This window comes from Halyomorpha halys, unplaced genomic scaffold (assembly GCF_000696795.3).
Source record: "Halyomorpha halys isolate HHAL.00 unplaced genomic scaffold, Hhal_1.1 Scaffold122.1, whole genome shotgun sequence".
In the NCBI taxonomy this organism is placed as follows: Eukaryota; Metazoa; Arthropoda; class Insecta; order Hemiptera; family Pentatomidae; genus Halyomorpha; species Halyomorpha halys.
In genome coordinates this window covers 200,729-216,660 of record NW_027116215.1, presented here as the reverse complement: position 1 = coordinate 216,660, position 15,932 = coordinate 200,729, and the positions used below count along the sequence as shown (strand labels likewise).

The 15,932-nt window shown below is 31.2% G+C and overlaps 1 protein-coding gene across 3 annotated transcripts in view; it reads left to right on the top strand.

Moving 5' to 3' along the window:
- The window catches only part of LOC106678086 (ABC transporter G family member 23), a 31,450-nt gene that overhangs the window by 2,896 nt on the left and 12,622 nt on the right, over window positions 1-15,932 (top strand). The window contains exons 2-13 of one of the 3 annotated variants that reach the window (XM_067053045.1): window positions 2,404-2,518; window positions 2,738-2,870; window positions 3,129-3,283; window positions 6,938-7,045; window positions 7,118-7,211; window positions 8,152-8,295; window positions 9,910-10,034; window positions 10,109-10,313; window positions 12,383-12,560; window positions 12,629-12,744; window positions 12,822-12,892; window positions 15,412-15,497. In XM_067053045.1, coding sequence (XP_066909146.1) covers window positions 2,412-2,518; window positions 2,738-2,870; window positions 3,129-3,283; window positions 6,938-7,045; window positions 7,118-7,211; window positions 8,152-8,295; window positions 9,910-10,034; window positions 10,109-10,313; window positions 12,383-12,560; window positions 12,629-12,744; window positions 12,822-12,892; window positions 15,412-15,497 — 1,522 coding nt within the window. In that variant the 5' untranslated portion in view covers window positions 2,404-2,411. Of the gene's footprint in view, window positions 1-2,403; window positions 2,519-2,737; window positions 2,871-3,128; window positions 3,284-3,819; window positions 4,120-6,937; window positions 7,046-7,117; window positions 7,212-8,151; window positions 8,296-9,909; window positions 10,035-10,108; window positions 10,314-12,382; window positions 12,561-12,628; window positions 12,745-12,821; window positions 12,893-15,411; window positions 15,498-15,932 lie in introns of those variants that run through there. The other 2 variants (XM_067053047.1, XM_067053046.1) reach the window with 2 other exon arrangements.

Below are 15,932 nucleotides of genomic sequence, written 5' to 3'. Positions count from 1 at the left end.
TAGGAATTTACGGATCTTGTATAGCAGTCCTGGTTGCCAGACTCGATCAAAAGCATTAATTTATTAAATTTCATTTTCTGTAACTACTTTTTAAAATAATAAATTTATTTGGAGTGGTTAATATTCACATTGAAAAGTGTCTCTTTGAGCAGAACAAATAAATAAGCCCTAATTTCTCGAAAAGGGATTGCACTGGATTTTCATTATTGATGGACCAAATTATTGGGAAAAAACATTTACAACTTCTAATCTCTTGTGTTAGACATAAAATCTTTGCGATTAAATGAACTGTTTAACAGATAATTACATCACTCTGTGTTATTCCTATTAACACCTATGTGAGGAGAATATAAGTTGTAGTAAATGCTATTTCCAATATGAAGAAGATGGGCAGGAAAGAACAAATAGTTTTTAACTATTTAATGTCCGACGTTTCGCCTCACTTTGCAGGGGTTCATCAGGGCTGTTCAAAGCGATAGGTTAAACAGACATTACGTTTAACCTATCGCTCTGAAAAAAATATTCTATTTAACCTATCGCTCTCAAAAGTTCTTCTGAAGATGGATTTGTACACATTAATTTATTTTTTTGACATATTCGTACCCATTCATACGAGAACAAAAATGAAAGCTACAACCCTCGCCTTTTACATCTCAAACCCTGATTAGACTGGCTCTGTTATTCAGATTCACTACTGTCAAATCCTGTTATCAAATTTAAGCGCTTTTCGGATTATTCGGCCAGGCTAGATATAATACAATACAATATCATGGAAACATTCCTGGTGATGCAGGTGAAAGTTGGCTACAGGATCTACCTTGCGGTACCTTTTATGACCTCGATGGATTTTTTAAAAACTATTTGATCTTTTTTGATTGCAACCCTGACCATCTTCTTCATATTAAGCCCTTACCAAGAAATTCGGCCTTCTTTCTCTGTCCTCTACTCTCTGTCCTCTACAGGCTGTCCTCTACAGGCTCATTTCGGCCTTCTTTCTCTGTCCTCTACAGGCTCATTTCGGCCTTCTTTCTCTGTCCTCTACAGGCTCAATTCGGCCTTCTTTCTCTGTCCTCTACAGGCTCAATCAAGCCTTCTTTCTCTGTCCTCTACAGGCTCATTTCGGCCTTCTTTCTCTGTCCTCTACAGGCTCAATTCGGCCTTCTTTCTCTGTCCTCTACAGGCTCAATTCGGCCTTCTTTCTCTGTCCTCTACAGGCTCAATTCGGCCTTCTTTCTCTGTCCTCTACAGGCTCATTTCGGCCTTCTTTCTCTGTCCTCTACAGGCTCATTTCAATGTGAATATTAAGGACATCAAAATATATTTACTAAACTAGAAAGTAAGGAGTCAATATAAAATTTAATTTAATAAACTTGGTCTATCATTTGATTAATGTTTTCTAGGAACAGTTAGTGAAAAATGAATATTTAATATTTAAAAGAAAACATTAAAATAAAATGTTCAATAAAAAATAGTAATAAAGGTCTAACCGACACGAAGGTTCGATTCCGATTTCACCAATCGCTCTCTAAATACATTCTTCCACTGATGCCCCTTCAAACTCAAAGTCAATTCTACTAAACCAATTTTAACGCAATTCTCTCACCTACGTTTTGGCCTACCCCTTGGACATTTACTCGTCGGTTCAATGTTTATTAACATTTTAGGGATCCGCTCGTTACTAAGCCCTACCACCTTACACGCTCATCTTATACGCCGCAATGCTATAATCTGAATTAAATTTAGCGGGTGCAGTCCCCTTAATTGTGTTGCGTTGCCTTCTAAATTCTCCCGTTAATTGTGTTGTGTAGCCTTCTAAATTCTCCCGTTAATTCATCCTCGGTCCAAATATTTTACGAAATGCTTTATTTTCGAAAACCCTTAGGCGCTGTTCAAATATAATCATAATCTCCTAAGAAAAAGTGGTGGGAGGGTGTTGGAGATACTCCCGGGATCGTTGTTTACGTTGACATAGAAAGGGATTTCCCTCAAGAATGTAATAATCTGTAAAATCTTAAGTGTGAACTGATAGTAGGATGTAAGAAATGATATATAAGTAATTTGGTTCATGAAGCAATATAATCTCTTAGGCTTGCCCTAAACGGCTAATATGCTGCATCAGAACCTGGAAATTACTTTGAGGCCTATTGAAAACCTGAGAGTTAATTACAAAAGATCTAAATTGTTTGTAAGTTTTCCATTTGTAAAGGGATAAATAGTTCGTTTCATAATAATTATTTCATTCAGACTAATTATAATAGTATTTGCCAATAATAAATTTTTAAACACATCAAGAATGTATTGATTGACAAGTCAAGAATGTAATCATACATTTTTAACAATCTTTTGAATTATTTATTTTGATTGAAGATATTGGAATATTGAGCGGTAACATAAACATTTCAGATAGCAACATGAATCCAGAGGATAATATGATACAAGTGCGCGGAGCCTACAAGAGCTACGATCCTAAAAGACCTGTTCTTCGAGGCCTTGACATGTCTGTCCAAAGAGGTTCAATGTAGGTATAATACACCAAACCATCAACTTAATTATTTCATATCAACATATTATCTTTTAAATGTTAGTAACTCACTGTCGAACAGACCGTACACATTTATTGGCGCACCGGAGGAAGACTTTAGAGTGGCTAATTCTTATTAAGTTTCTTAAAATGTTTACAAAAAGCCTCTCAAGTTTAGAAACCAAACTTATTGAAACCATTGATGATATTTTTCAGTTATGCATTTCTTGGTCCAAGTGGATGTGGAAAAACGACTCTACTTAAGTGCATTGTCGGAAGGAACATTTTGGATGGTGGAAATATATTTGTCGGAGTACAGGACAGGAGTCGGATCGGATACATGCCTCAGGTACATGATACTACTTCCAACCCAACCAGTAATATTGGAAAAGCAGTTCATATTACTATTTTATGATTGGAATAGATTTTTTCATGTTTGCTTTTACTTAACGAAAAAAAATTCTTTTCTTATTACAACTGGTTAAAATTATATACATTTATACAATTAAAATGATATAAAATTAGACTCTTTTTAATGATTAGTTTTAGAGATACTGTCCATTTAATCAAAATATGATTCTTTAAAGCTCCTTCTTTCGGTCTCAAGGAAATCGCTTTGGTGGAAGAGATTACCATCGGGGAGACTATGTGCTATTACGGTTGGATGTACAACCTTCGAGGTGATGAGCTGGAAGAGAGAAAAAGAGACTTGTTCAGCTTGCTGGATATACCTCCCGAAACCAGAAAAGTAAAGGATTTGAGGTATACGTTTTTAAAATTTAGGATCGTTCAATGAATAAAAGCCAAAAAGGAGTTGTGAGAAACATATACTGGTTTTCTAGTATATCTTGTTTTGCTATTTTTTGCATCTTTCACAGTCACATCAGTTCATTATTTAAAGTTTTGTGCTCAACTGATTGTAGTTTTAATTTGAAAAAATCATGGAAGCAAAAGTTAACAAGTTTACTGAAGTAAGTGGGAAGGGTCATTAAGAGAAAGAGTTAGGGAGGGGGGAGGATCATGAAGAGGAAGAGTTAGGGAGGGGAGAGGATCATTAAGGGGAAGAGTTAGGGAAGGGAGAGGATCATTAAGAGAGAGAGTTAGGAAAGGGAGAAGATCATTCGATTGCTTCGCTGTCCTCAGTTTTCTAGAATCAAGAAAAAACGGCTTTTAAATTTTTTTTTCTCGTGACTTTTTCCTTACACTTATCTTAAAGGCAAATATATGTTTGTGACATGGCAGCAATTTCTTCGCTAAAATCAACCGACCAGCCACTTTATGAAATTTATTTTTCACATTTTTTCGTTCGTAGGTTATTGGAAATTTGCTATTTGTGAAACAATCATGCCATTCGGGTAAGATGTCATATCAGAAAAAGAAACTACAAGTAGCATTAAATGTGTAAGGTGAACTTCAGTGGAGAGTTATGAATATTAATAGTGAGAACATCTAGGAACAGCTAGGACTGTTAAAAAGGGTGATGAGGAGGGAGCATTAACCTGCATGAGTATATTCATACAATAACCTGCATTGAGACACCTCTTCAATTTGTAGGTGCCTATCAGTATCTTCATACAATTATCACCAAAGATGGAAAAGTAAGTAAAGAGGTATTTAATAGAGTAAGAGAAACCTAAAAAAAATATCAAATGAACTATATTCCCAAAGTCAAAGGAAATAAGCAACAAGACAAAGTTACCTTACAAAGCTACCTTTAATTATGATTATTTGATTTAAATAATTATCTATCAATGCCGGTAGGAAGATAAAATGGATAAATATAAAATACGTAATAACTCAATGTTTAACTAAAAGAGAAAATAATTTAGTTTTCCTGGTTATGAAAATAGTCAAACTTTTCTTTTACTTACTGTTACCTGAACCGAGAGCCTCAGAGAAAGACTTTCTTCTTGCCAGGTATAATATGCGCTCGGAAAATTATTTAAGACTACCACGGTCTTACCATGGAGGTTCCCTTCTAGGTTTGTGCTATGCAGCATCTACAAAAAGTAGCATGAGAACTGTAACTCGTGCTAACCTTGAGTTAAAAATAAATTTTTCTGTCCAGTCGAGGATATCTGATTCTATGATGATGTTCAGAGTAGAGCTGTTTTCTTTAATCTCAGTTGTGGGATGGTTTAAGATTGGAGTAGACCAACTAATTTCTGGTGAATCCATTCCACCATATTGGATGGGTTGAACTTTGGGACCTGATGAAATGCACCTTTTGAAATCTGACTATCAGTATTGGCTCCTTTGCTGTTTTCATGTATCCCATAATATCTATAAAAGTTATGAGGAACTTTACTGTAAACAACACAACTAGTGTTGCCCTGAGTGCTAGTGTTGGCTTTCAAAAACATTTACCATGATATGAAACACATAGTAAGGGGAAGTATTAACATCCTTTTTAATAAAATAATTACTGTTTTGAAATGAACAAAGATTAATTTCCTTTTAAAGCAGTGTGTTAAGTAAAAGTTGTGTAATATATGCACAAGATTTTGATTCTTGTAGAGGTTTGTATGCTGATAACTTTGTCTTTATATACTGTCCTCTTTCTCCATAATACAATTCTGTTTTTTATATATTGTCCCCCCCATAATATGATGTCCTCCCTCCCCATAATATACTGTCCTCTCTTACCATAATATACTGTCCTCCCTCCCCATAATATGCTGTCCTCTAACCTAAAACATGCTGTCCTCCCTCCATGTAATATACTGTCCTTTCTCTCCCCATAATATACTCAAAGACAGCTTTAACTGTTAATTTTATAAACTACTCCTGCATTTGTATTCATTTTGTCTTTCATACGACTGTATAATTTATAAATTCTGTTTATGGTTTTCTGTTCTGGGTTTACAACTGAATCTATATTCTAGCTTTTGAATGTACTAATCAAACTATGACTATGAGATGATTTATTGATATGTGTGGATTTTCTACTTTCATATTTGGTATTGATACTGAATGTATACTATTTTGATTTCCCATTTATTTATTTAAATTATTATTTATATTTATTATGGAATTCTGTTTTTCTTGGAATATTTATTAAGTAAAAATAATTTGTATAAGTAATATGTAAATTATGTTATTCTTATGGTTTTATTCATAAAATATTCATTTTCATGTGATCTGGATAACTTGAAAGATAGTTGAACATAGTATCACCATCGTTTTCTTTTTTTTTACCTATCTTGAATACGATTTCCGTTTTGTCTACTTATTTTCACATCTATAAGTCTAATTGAGTTATTATTTTCTAATTATTTAGCTTAATTTGTTTTTACAGTAATTATTTGACTGTTAAAAAAATCTTGTGCTATAGCTTTATCTATTATACATAAATTATCATCAAAATATTTTAAATATAATTTTATTTTTTAATCTTTCATTATATAAAATAATAATTTATTCACAAATATCCCAGGTATATTAAAATAGTTTCTCCCATTTTTATCCCAATCATCATTTAGTGTTATAAAAATGTAATATGAAAATGCATTTAAAATAAAATTTAGGGAAAAAGTTTGCATTATTATATATATAAATGTGGTTAATTTTTTTACTTTTAAACATTTTGATTAATATTAAAAATGAAACCCATTAAAACAAACCAACAGCCATCATAAAAGTTATTTATAATAATTCAATATTATTCCATTCCAATTAAGGCTCAATTATTTCTGAGAACCTCAATCTGTTACTTTTTGGAAAAAAAGAAAATGTTTTTGTCTGAAACTCTCCAGAATTTTGGATACCTGAGTTACAGTTTGATTTGATGGGCAAGAACTCCCTTCGGCCTTTCATTGCTGGAAGAGTGAACCAATTATGAACTTCAAGAGAGCTTGACTCCTTTCAATGAGCTCAAAGTGCTGGAGAAGTTAAAATTCTGCCTTTATTATTTTGTTTTGGAGGAGGATTAAAGATAGGTCTTTCTTTTAATGATGTCACTGAATAATTTAACATTTAGTTTCGAGGTATTAGTATTCTTAAAGATGGGAGTTAAATATTCTTTACGATTGGAGTTTAATATTTTTTAAGATGGGAGTTAAATAAAATCAATTGAATAAACCCCATACTACGTATTGTAAACAAAATTATTCTTCATAGGAAGGAGGAAAAGGAAAATCTGAATGGCTATTAAGTATAAAATCTATCTTTTATTTTTTTTTTTAAATGAAAACAGAAGGCAAATCCAACCCATTCAATTTTGCATTGACAACTGGTATCTTACGCTTTTGATTACATTCATTAAATGAAAAGGGAGAGACCAGCTATTTTTTTTCGCGTATCAATAGCGTTTAGCAGAGGAAGAAGTTTTATTACACCTAATTAATTCTTAGTGGAGGCCAGAAAAGAATTTATCTTTTCCTATTATTGCCACTCACTATGATAATAAATTTTTAGTGGGGGCCAGCAAAGAAGAATTTCACTTTGCCTATCGTTGCTACACATTCCAGAATTGATGATTTTGGATGAACCTACAGTTGGAACTGATCCAGTCCTGAGTAATAGGTAAATTATCATCAGTTACATTTGTTATAATTGTTAAGAAACTCAAAAACTAATTTGTAGTTTGTTCCATAGAATATGGCAATGTTTTGTAGAAATGTCAGCTGTAAGAAAAAAAACAATAATTGTAACAACACATTACATTGAAGAGGCAAGGCAGAGTAACAGGGTAATGTAAAATACAACTAACTATCATAGCAATAGAGCAGTGAAAAAATTTAACCTGTTCATCGATTAGGTGTCTCTTTGTCAGTGGCACAACTATTCATATATATATATATTGTCTAAATTATAAGTTTATTTGGTGAGGTAAAATGATTATCATTAGAGACCAGAATTTTTAGCGACTGAATCTTTTGTTCCCTAAACACAAATTCTACCAAACCTCAACAGAAATTTAAATTATGGAAAAGACATTCAAATAACACTAATTTTATTTTTCAGAAAATTGTAAGTTTTGGGTTTTTTTCTGCACAAAATTGTGTTTTACTCTTTTTGGTCTAAATTTTGATATTTTTTTTTTTATAAATTTAATTTCTCATATTGTACACATGTATGGAATGTTTATTCATTTTATAGTTTTTTCGTAATTTAATTTATAATTTAAAATTGAGGTAAAGCAATGCATTAATCAATATATAGAGAGTGAAATTGAATAAAAATACAAATTTTTCATTATTTAGACTTTCTCGTCACTAATGGGAATTTCAATTATTGTTTTGCACCAAAATCCTCTCTCTAATGATCATCAATGATTAAAGAAATTTTAAATGTTAAACTAGCATTATGTAAAGCAGTATTTACATTGTCCTCGAATATTATTACTGAAGCCAGGTATTAGTCATCCTCATATTAAATATGATTCTTATTTATATTCATTTTTATAATTTATCAAAATAAAAAAAGGTTTAACAAAAATCCTACAAGTGGTAGTTCCAGGTAAATAACCAAATTTTTGAAAAGTAAAATTAATCTTATATGTTCCATGAATAGATAACTCTAGAAATATGAATCTTATTTGTTGCATGAATAGATAACTCGAGAAATATGTAAATAAATTGTCATCTTAACTCTAAATTATATAATGAACAAATTTTAAAATCTCTCAGGTGGGAATGATGAGAGAAGGAATTATACTAGGTGAAGGAGATGCTGATTCTATGATGGCCGAGTACCATTGTAATACGTTAGAAGAGGTTTTTATTAAACTTTGCTATAAACAAGATACCGAAGAAGCTAAAAATGAATCTCAGGTATGCAACAAATCCTTTTTAATCATCCCAATCAAATCTAACTTTAACAGATTAGATAATATAAGAGATTTGAGCATTTCATTTGATCCAAATGAATCGAAAGTTTAACGAACTTTTATCAGTTACATCAAATCTCAAACTTTAAAAATGAGCAGAAGATTATTAGATGACCTTATCAAAAGATTATAGGAAGATGATCCGGGTGGCGGTCAAAAAAAGCAGATAAAACTATGTATTAGTAACTAATGTTTTAACCCAGTTCAGAAATTAGAATGATGAAATGAATCATTGTACTTTCTGGGCCCAGTTCTCCTAAGTGGGACTGGTGGGGGGGACTTTCATATATGTTTTAAATTATTTTTATGTGTGTTTAAATTCTTTGCATACTCTAATAATTTATTTTTTGTTTTAAATTAAGTTAGTTATTTAAATTATTCATGTGTTGAACTTTGTTTATGCTATACCATTTTTCAATTGTTTCTTTTTTCCTTATTTAATTTAAAATTTTGCTATCACATTATGTAAATAATGTAATAGCAAAAATTTTAAATTGTAAGTATATACATGACAATATTTCATAATAGAAATAAATATAATTGATAAAGTGAGGTAAATATAGGTTATAAGATTTTAATTGTACACACAAATATATAGAAGAAGTTGTTGATAATATTAAATTAATAGTTGCAATTGAAGGATACAAGTAAATGAATATGGGGTAAATGTCGAAACGTCGTACAAAATATAGAATAGTAGTGTTCTAATTGGAAGTTTTTTCACCTCATCATACTAACAAATTAATACAATCAACTTCCTAGCAAAGAAAATCCAGAAAAAGTTAATTTTTATTGTCTTACTATACAAGATTTTTAGGGGGAGGGGGCCCTGTTTAATTTCAGCTGAACAATTACAATATTGTAAACTTTTACTGTGGTACAAGCCAGCAAACTCTGTTACAGATAAGGCTGCTTCTTGTTCACTACATCAGTCTGGTAGATCCAACACTTCTGGTTCGCACTTGCCTGGGTTCCTCCTGGTCTCATTCTGCTTCTTCTTCTTCATATTCTCTTGGGTGGTTTGTTGATGCTGGGCCCTTCACAATATGAAATGCATCGGACCCACCACATCCTTCCCCATAGATGAATTCCCTGAAGAAGGGATAGTTCTCTTTTTCCACTTGACGGGAAAAGTCTGATTCAGCGAGGGTGAAGATCTTTCTGAGTCTGACTCAGTGAGGGCGAAGATCCTTTTCAACAATCTGGCTTGAGATCCTTCCATGGCAGTGCAATCCAGTATCACATGTTCTGGTGTTTCAGGGATTCTGGGGGTAGGGCACCTAGGATGGAACTACCCCAGGTGGGATTGAACCCATAATATTCCTAAATGAGCACTCTGGGACAATTATTGATATAACATTATCTTGACTTGGTTGCAATGTTACAATTGCAGAGGGTGCTGGTTAGCTGAGTGAGTTCCTATTAGTTATCACCGGAGCTCTAGACTGTGGTAAAATCCTACTCTAGTGTTCTTGTCTCTTTGATTGGGTTCCATAACATGTTTGATTATATTAAAGATAAGAAATATTTCATTTTTAATTAAAATTATTTGTTTCAGGTCTCAAAGAATGTTGTTAAAACCTCAAGTAAGCCTGTACCACTGAGCAAAGGGAAATCCTTTTCTTTAAATAATCTTATATCCTACCTTCTGAAAAGCTTATTTTATTTAAAGTACAGTCCACTGTAAGTTATTGATTACACGCAGAGGTTTTTCTTTATTATTACACTTTTATTTAGTTTACTTGTAACTCTTTCAGTGGTTGGTTCTTACTGATTTTTTTACCCATCTCAGTCTGTGTTGCTTTTGAATATTCAATGGGTAGAGAACCTTATGGACTTAAATTGGGAATCATCAATGATGAACTGGAGCTTGGGAAGATGGAGTGCACTCAATTTTCAAATATCACCTGCTTTCCGGCCTCTTGTGCCTATATTTCAGTTTTGGAAAAGAAGCTGGTTATGGTGGGTATACTTCATCATGTTTATGCGAATACAGTTGCATGGTTTTATTCATGACTGTCGAGCAAGGACTCTCCTAGGAATGGAGGTCCAAGTCTTAGGTTGTGAAGATAGGTACACAAGTATATAATAAATAAATGGAATATGGTCCGGGTGCGGTCAAATAAAACACAAATAGTAATAACTATTTTAATTGAGCCAACACTCCAGGTTGTAGGACTTTGTTAGGGCTAAAAAAGATACAAACACTTAGCATAAGTAAAAAAGTAAATGGGAAATTACAAGGGTATACAATGAAACGTAAAACTTAAATAAGAAAAATAAAAGGTTATAAACAATAAATGAAAACGGAAATAGTAACAGATAAAAAGAAGAAATATAAAAGAAAGTACAAACTAAGAGTTGAAGAAGGGGGATAAGAATAAAGGAAGAAAATGAAGGAGACAGAATTCATATCTGTTTTGACAGAAGTTAAAGTCAGAGTGAACCCTTTGTATTGGGGGGAGTGGAGATTGGCAGTTCAGTATGTTACATTTAAAAATAATTCTAAAGTAAACAGTGTAGAGAATAAGGAAAATATTAAAATTAGGTAAACAATAAATGATAATATACATAATAAGGGGGGGAGAAGAAATATTTAACCAAAAATAAAATTTAAAAAATATAAATGTACACAGATAGAAAACAAAAAATAAAGTTTATTTATATGTATTGTTAGGATACAATAAATATAAATGATACAGAAAGGCAATACACCAAATGAATAAGGATATAGAGGTATGTAAATTATAACAGAAAAATTAATAATAAAGTAATTAATGTAAATATACTAAAGCTGGTAACATATGAATATAAACTAAAAATAAGATACATAAGTATAAAAGAAAAAGAAAGGATAGTAACTATAAAATATAATTAAATTGGGTGAGTTAAAATATAAAATGAGGTGAGAATTTAGAAAATAAAACTTCCTAAAATTTCCTATATTTTTTCCAAATTAAAAGACCCTATTCCTTTTTTTCACCGTTCCAATGTTGTTTACCAGATACCTTGTTCAACCCCATATTGCAATTCCTTCTATATCGGCGAAACTAAGCACCGCATTTCCCAGCACAAAACTTCTATCAATTCCTGTAACCAACTTGGCTCTAAATTATTATAACACGCTTTAAACCTGAATCATGCTTTTAATTTCGATAATCCTTTAATTCTTACTAATATCCAACCATAAAAAAGTCTTATCTCGGAGTCCATTCACATAAATTTAACAAAGAATTCCGTCAATCATAAAGTCGATAAATTAATTTTTCTATTATATAATTTACATACCTCTGTATCCCTATTTGGTTGGTAAATTGTCTTCCTTTATCATTTATATTTATTGTATCCCATTCTTTTAACTTTATTTCTTTTGTGTTTTCTATCCGTGTACATTTATATTTTTTTAATCTATTTTTTGGTTAAATACTTCTTCCTCCCTGTTATGTATATTAGATTTTATTGTTTACCTAATTTTAATATTTTCTACACTGTTTACTTTAAAATTAGTTTTAAATGTAACATACTGAACTGCCAATCCCTACTCCTCCCAATAAGTATTTGTATCTTTTTTAGCCCTGACGAAGCCCTGCAAAGTGGGGCAAAACGTTGGCTCTATTAAAATAGTTATTACTATTTGAGTTTTATTTGAACACACCCGGACAATATTCCATTACGGTCTATCAGCAATCTTCCAGTATATGATAAATGTTAAATCAAAAGGGATTTTACTTTCGCTAATTATAATAAGGACTATTACAATTATGTGATCATTTATAAAACTGTTTTGGATAATTTCAAGTTTCAAATAGAATTTTTAAACTGATAACAAAATCTTTTCAAAACTTCATTATATCAAATAAACACACAATTTAATTAATAGTAATTTCAGGATTGTAAAGTTTAATTTTATAATTTCTTATCAACTTTTCAAGTAGCCTAAGCTTAGTAAAAAAATACTGTTAACATCATTTTGATTAATGAATAAATAAATAAATTAAAAAAATTAATTAATTAAATTTAGAATATTTCAGGTCCCTTATTCAAATATTAACAGTGCTTTGAGAGATGCTAAAAAAAACTATATTTGGGGTTTCTTGCATATTTCTGGAAATTACTCAGCATCTTTTTTCCAAAGGATAATGGAAAATCGGAGAGCTGAGGAAAACATTCTTGAACAAAGTGAAATCACTATCAGGATGGACATGTCAAGTAATGTTTTGCATAAATCTAGAAAAAGTCTTGAAGAATATATTCACCAGCATATTTTTGGTTTTCAGATCAGCTGATAGGCAGTTTAATTAAAAGAGATATCATTTATTCTTATTTTGAATACTTGGACAAGTTATACAGCGACTGCAAATGGCCAGTGAAATATGCTAAGATACCAATCCAAGTAAACATGAGCTTTATTTCAAGATGAAATTGTTTTTTTAAACATTATTAGTGATAGTGACAATAATGAATTTTCAGATTAAAGGAACGATTTATGGGAGTATTAATATTAATGTTGGAGAATTCACTGTGACAGGATTGCTATTACTGTATGTATAGTGTATAGAAAATAGAATAACCATTCTTAAATAAGAATCAGTAATATTATGGCCATATAGTCTGTCAACAAATATTCATTCTATTTAAATTTAATACTATTTTTTTTAAATATTTCAAGTTTGTTCAAAATTTAATAAAGCTGTAGCATTAAATTCTTTTTATATTAAAATTTATTTTATATCTATTGATAACTAACTATATAATATTATATATATTATAAATATAACAATTCAGGATGCATTAAAACCTCAATTATCCAATGTGAAAGGTCCCCCCAATAAATAAAAACTACAGTTAATAGAAATATTTCTTTATTTAACTAATAAAATACTTATTTGTACAATGTCAAGTTATAACGCCACTTTAATTTTTATAAAGTCATTGAAGCTCAGGAAGATATCAACTACTTCCATTGCTGGTCTTAGCAGAATGTTTTCTTCTTTAATGCCAAAACTGTAGTCAGGGGCGTCCATCACACCCAAGCGTAATGGCACATGTCCCTTCCAAGAAACTTCAATGCTGTCCTCATTTATACATAAATAATGGATTTTAAAAAAAATATTTTAATGGCATTGGAATTTTCCATACAGCTAGGTATAAATTCATGTATTTGTGTTCCCATTATTTTCACCATGGTTGGGGTCAAAGTTTTTCATTTAGTGGGACTGCCACTGAATGAAAAAAGACGCCCTAGGCCAGATTCGAACTGGGACCACCAATAGATGTCAGAATGGTAAGACTGTACCCAACCACGGAGCTAAGGACAGCCCAAAAATGCATTTATAAGCGTTATTTATTATCTTGCTCCCTAGTTCGAAAATCTCTCCAAACTGAAATGCTCAAAAATATGATTCTCTGAAAATTAAAAATCCTATAAAAATGTGCCCCCCCCCCTCATAACTTTCATCTTCCATCATCCCGTTACCAGGAAGATAGAGGAATAATAGTTGATCACACTGAACTATGTGAAACTTGACAATTTAACAGAGAACCTTGGAGGCAGGGCTCGAGTAGAGAGATTGATGTCGAGGAGAAAAATAAAACCCTCTCAATGTAAAGAGCTAGTTGTCTTCTAAAACAGCCACCATCTTTAATTTTTGTTTTTGCATAGTTTGGTTTACATTCTTTCTATCACATGTACTAATTCTTAAGTTGAATGTTATTTCAATCAAATAAAAAATAGTAATGATTTTTTTTGTTTTATTATTTTTAATGAAGAACTTTTGTAATCATAAAAAAAAAAATTGAATACAACCACAAACATTTAGTTGGTTTTATGCTTACAGATAGGGATATTGAATTTTTAAAAAAAACTGTTGTCTGCAGTTTATATCACTATTTATTTTTTTAGTTTTAATGATACTTCATTGATATTTTTAGATTATAAGATTTATGACTGATAAAACAATAAACAACAAAACTGAAGTAGAAGATTATTTTTAGTTGTGAATCATAGTAGCTTAAATTGTAGATATTAATTATTAAAACTCAGTTCAAAACATAGCTCAATTTAACAGGCTTCTTGACATTTAATGTCAAGGTAGTTATGGAGGGGGTCACCTCTAATTAGTGCCAGCGCACTGAAATGAATAGGTCTTCTTTAAGTTGTCAAGCTACACAGCAGTGACCTAAAATAGACTGAGAAGTGTAAAATGTGAAGAAGGGGTAACATTTCCTAAAATGGTAAGGGACTGTATAATTCAGTAGTTTAATATAACCTCTTAGAAGGCCTCAATACTGCATCTTCATTCATATTCTGAATGTTAGCAGAGTTAGATGGTATATAGGAATAAGATATAGTCCAGGATAGACGAGGAGGGAATGCCGAGGGAGGTAACTGAAAGGGCACTATTCTTCTTGAAATTGTTAAGGATAAGGTTAGGCTAGTGGATGGCACTAGTTTGCTGATCTAGTGAGTGACCAAGAAGAGGGAGACATAGTCCTTAGAATTTGTGGGTGTCAAAGGAATGTGGAAAATGTAAAAGTAATAACTCCAAAAAATTACTCTTCATAAAGTAGAAATCCTGGGGGAGCCCCAAAGAGACTTGGAGGGGACCTGTCACCTTGTTCTCACAGTTGGGTATTATATACTTCCAGTAAATCATAAGTTGTTGAGGTTTTTTCAAATGGTGATGTTATTAGGGACCATTCAGGAGGACTTAATTTTATTATTCATAACATATATAATTATATTATTTATAGAGTAAAAAAAAAATTATATACGTATACACAAGATAATAATTAATGATCTGGTATTAATAAAAATGTTACAACTTGCTGAATATCGAATGTCTACCAAGTTGTGTTGGTGGATTCCTAGGGCCAACCCAGTTACTAGACTACAAAAGTTTAGGGAGCAAGGTTAATAGCAAACACAAGTAATCAAAAAAGGGTTAATTGAGGTTTTACTGTATATAAATAATTAAGTTGGTATCAAGTCATCATAATACTGTATCTTCAAATAAGGTATAGATTTGTATTGATTAAAATTTTAATATTTATGATATAGCTTGGAGTATTTTTTACCAGTAACATATATTCTGGCTTTTGTCCATGAGAAGAGGGCAGGAATTCTTGAAAGAAGTTTAATATCAGGTAAGTGATTATTTTTGAAATATATAAGGTCAAACTTGTAGAAGAAAATAAATAAAAGTTTAAATCATTCTACATCCTCAACAAATCATTTAGGGAACTGTTGATCAAGAAAAGTAATAATTTTAAGATAACTGTCATCTTTCTCCAGGACTAACTTTGAATAGTTAGCGATTATTTAAGACAAACATGATATTATTTCGATCATTTTTTCTTTTATTATTGAAAATATAAACCTTTTTGTGTAATATATAGTTTGAATATATAATATTTAACACTAACTAGGGTGCTATATTTCTAATATCCAGTTATTAAACCATAGTTAGAATGTTTGGTTAACTGGATTTATTTTTGCTCAAAATAATTATTTTGAAAGTAAATTAACATCCCAATTTGAAAGTATATTAACATCCCAATTTGAAAGTATATTAACATCCC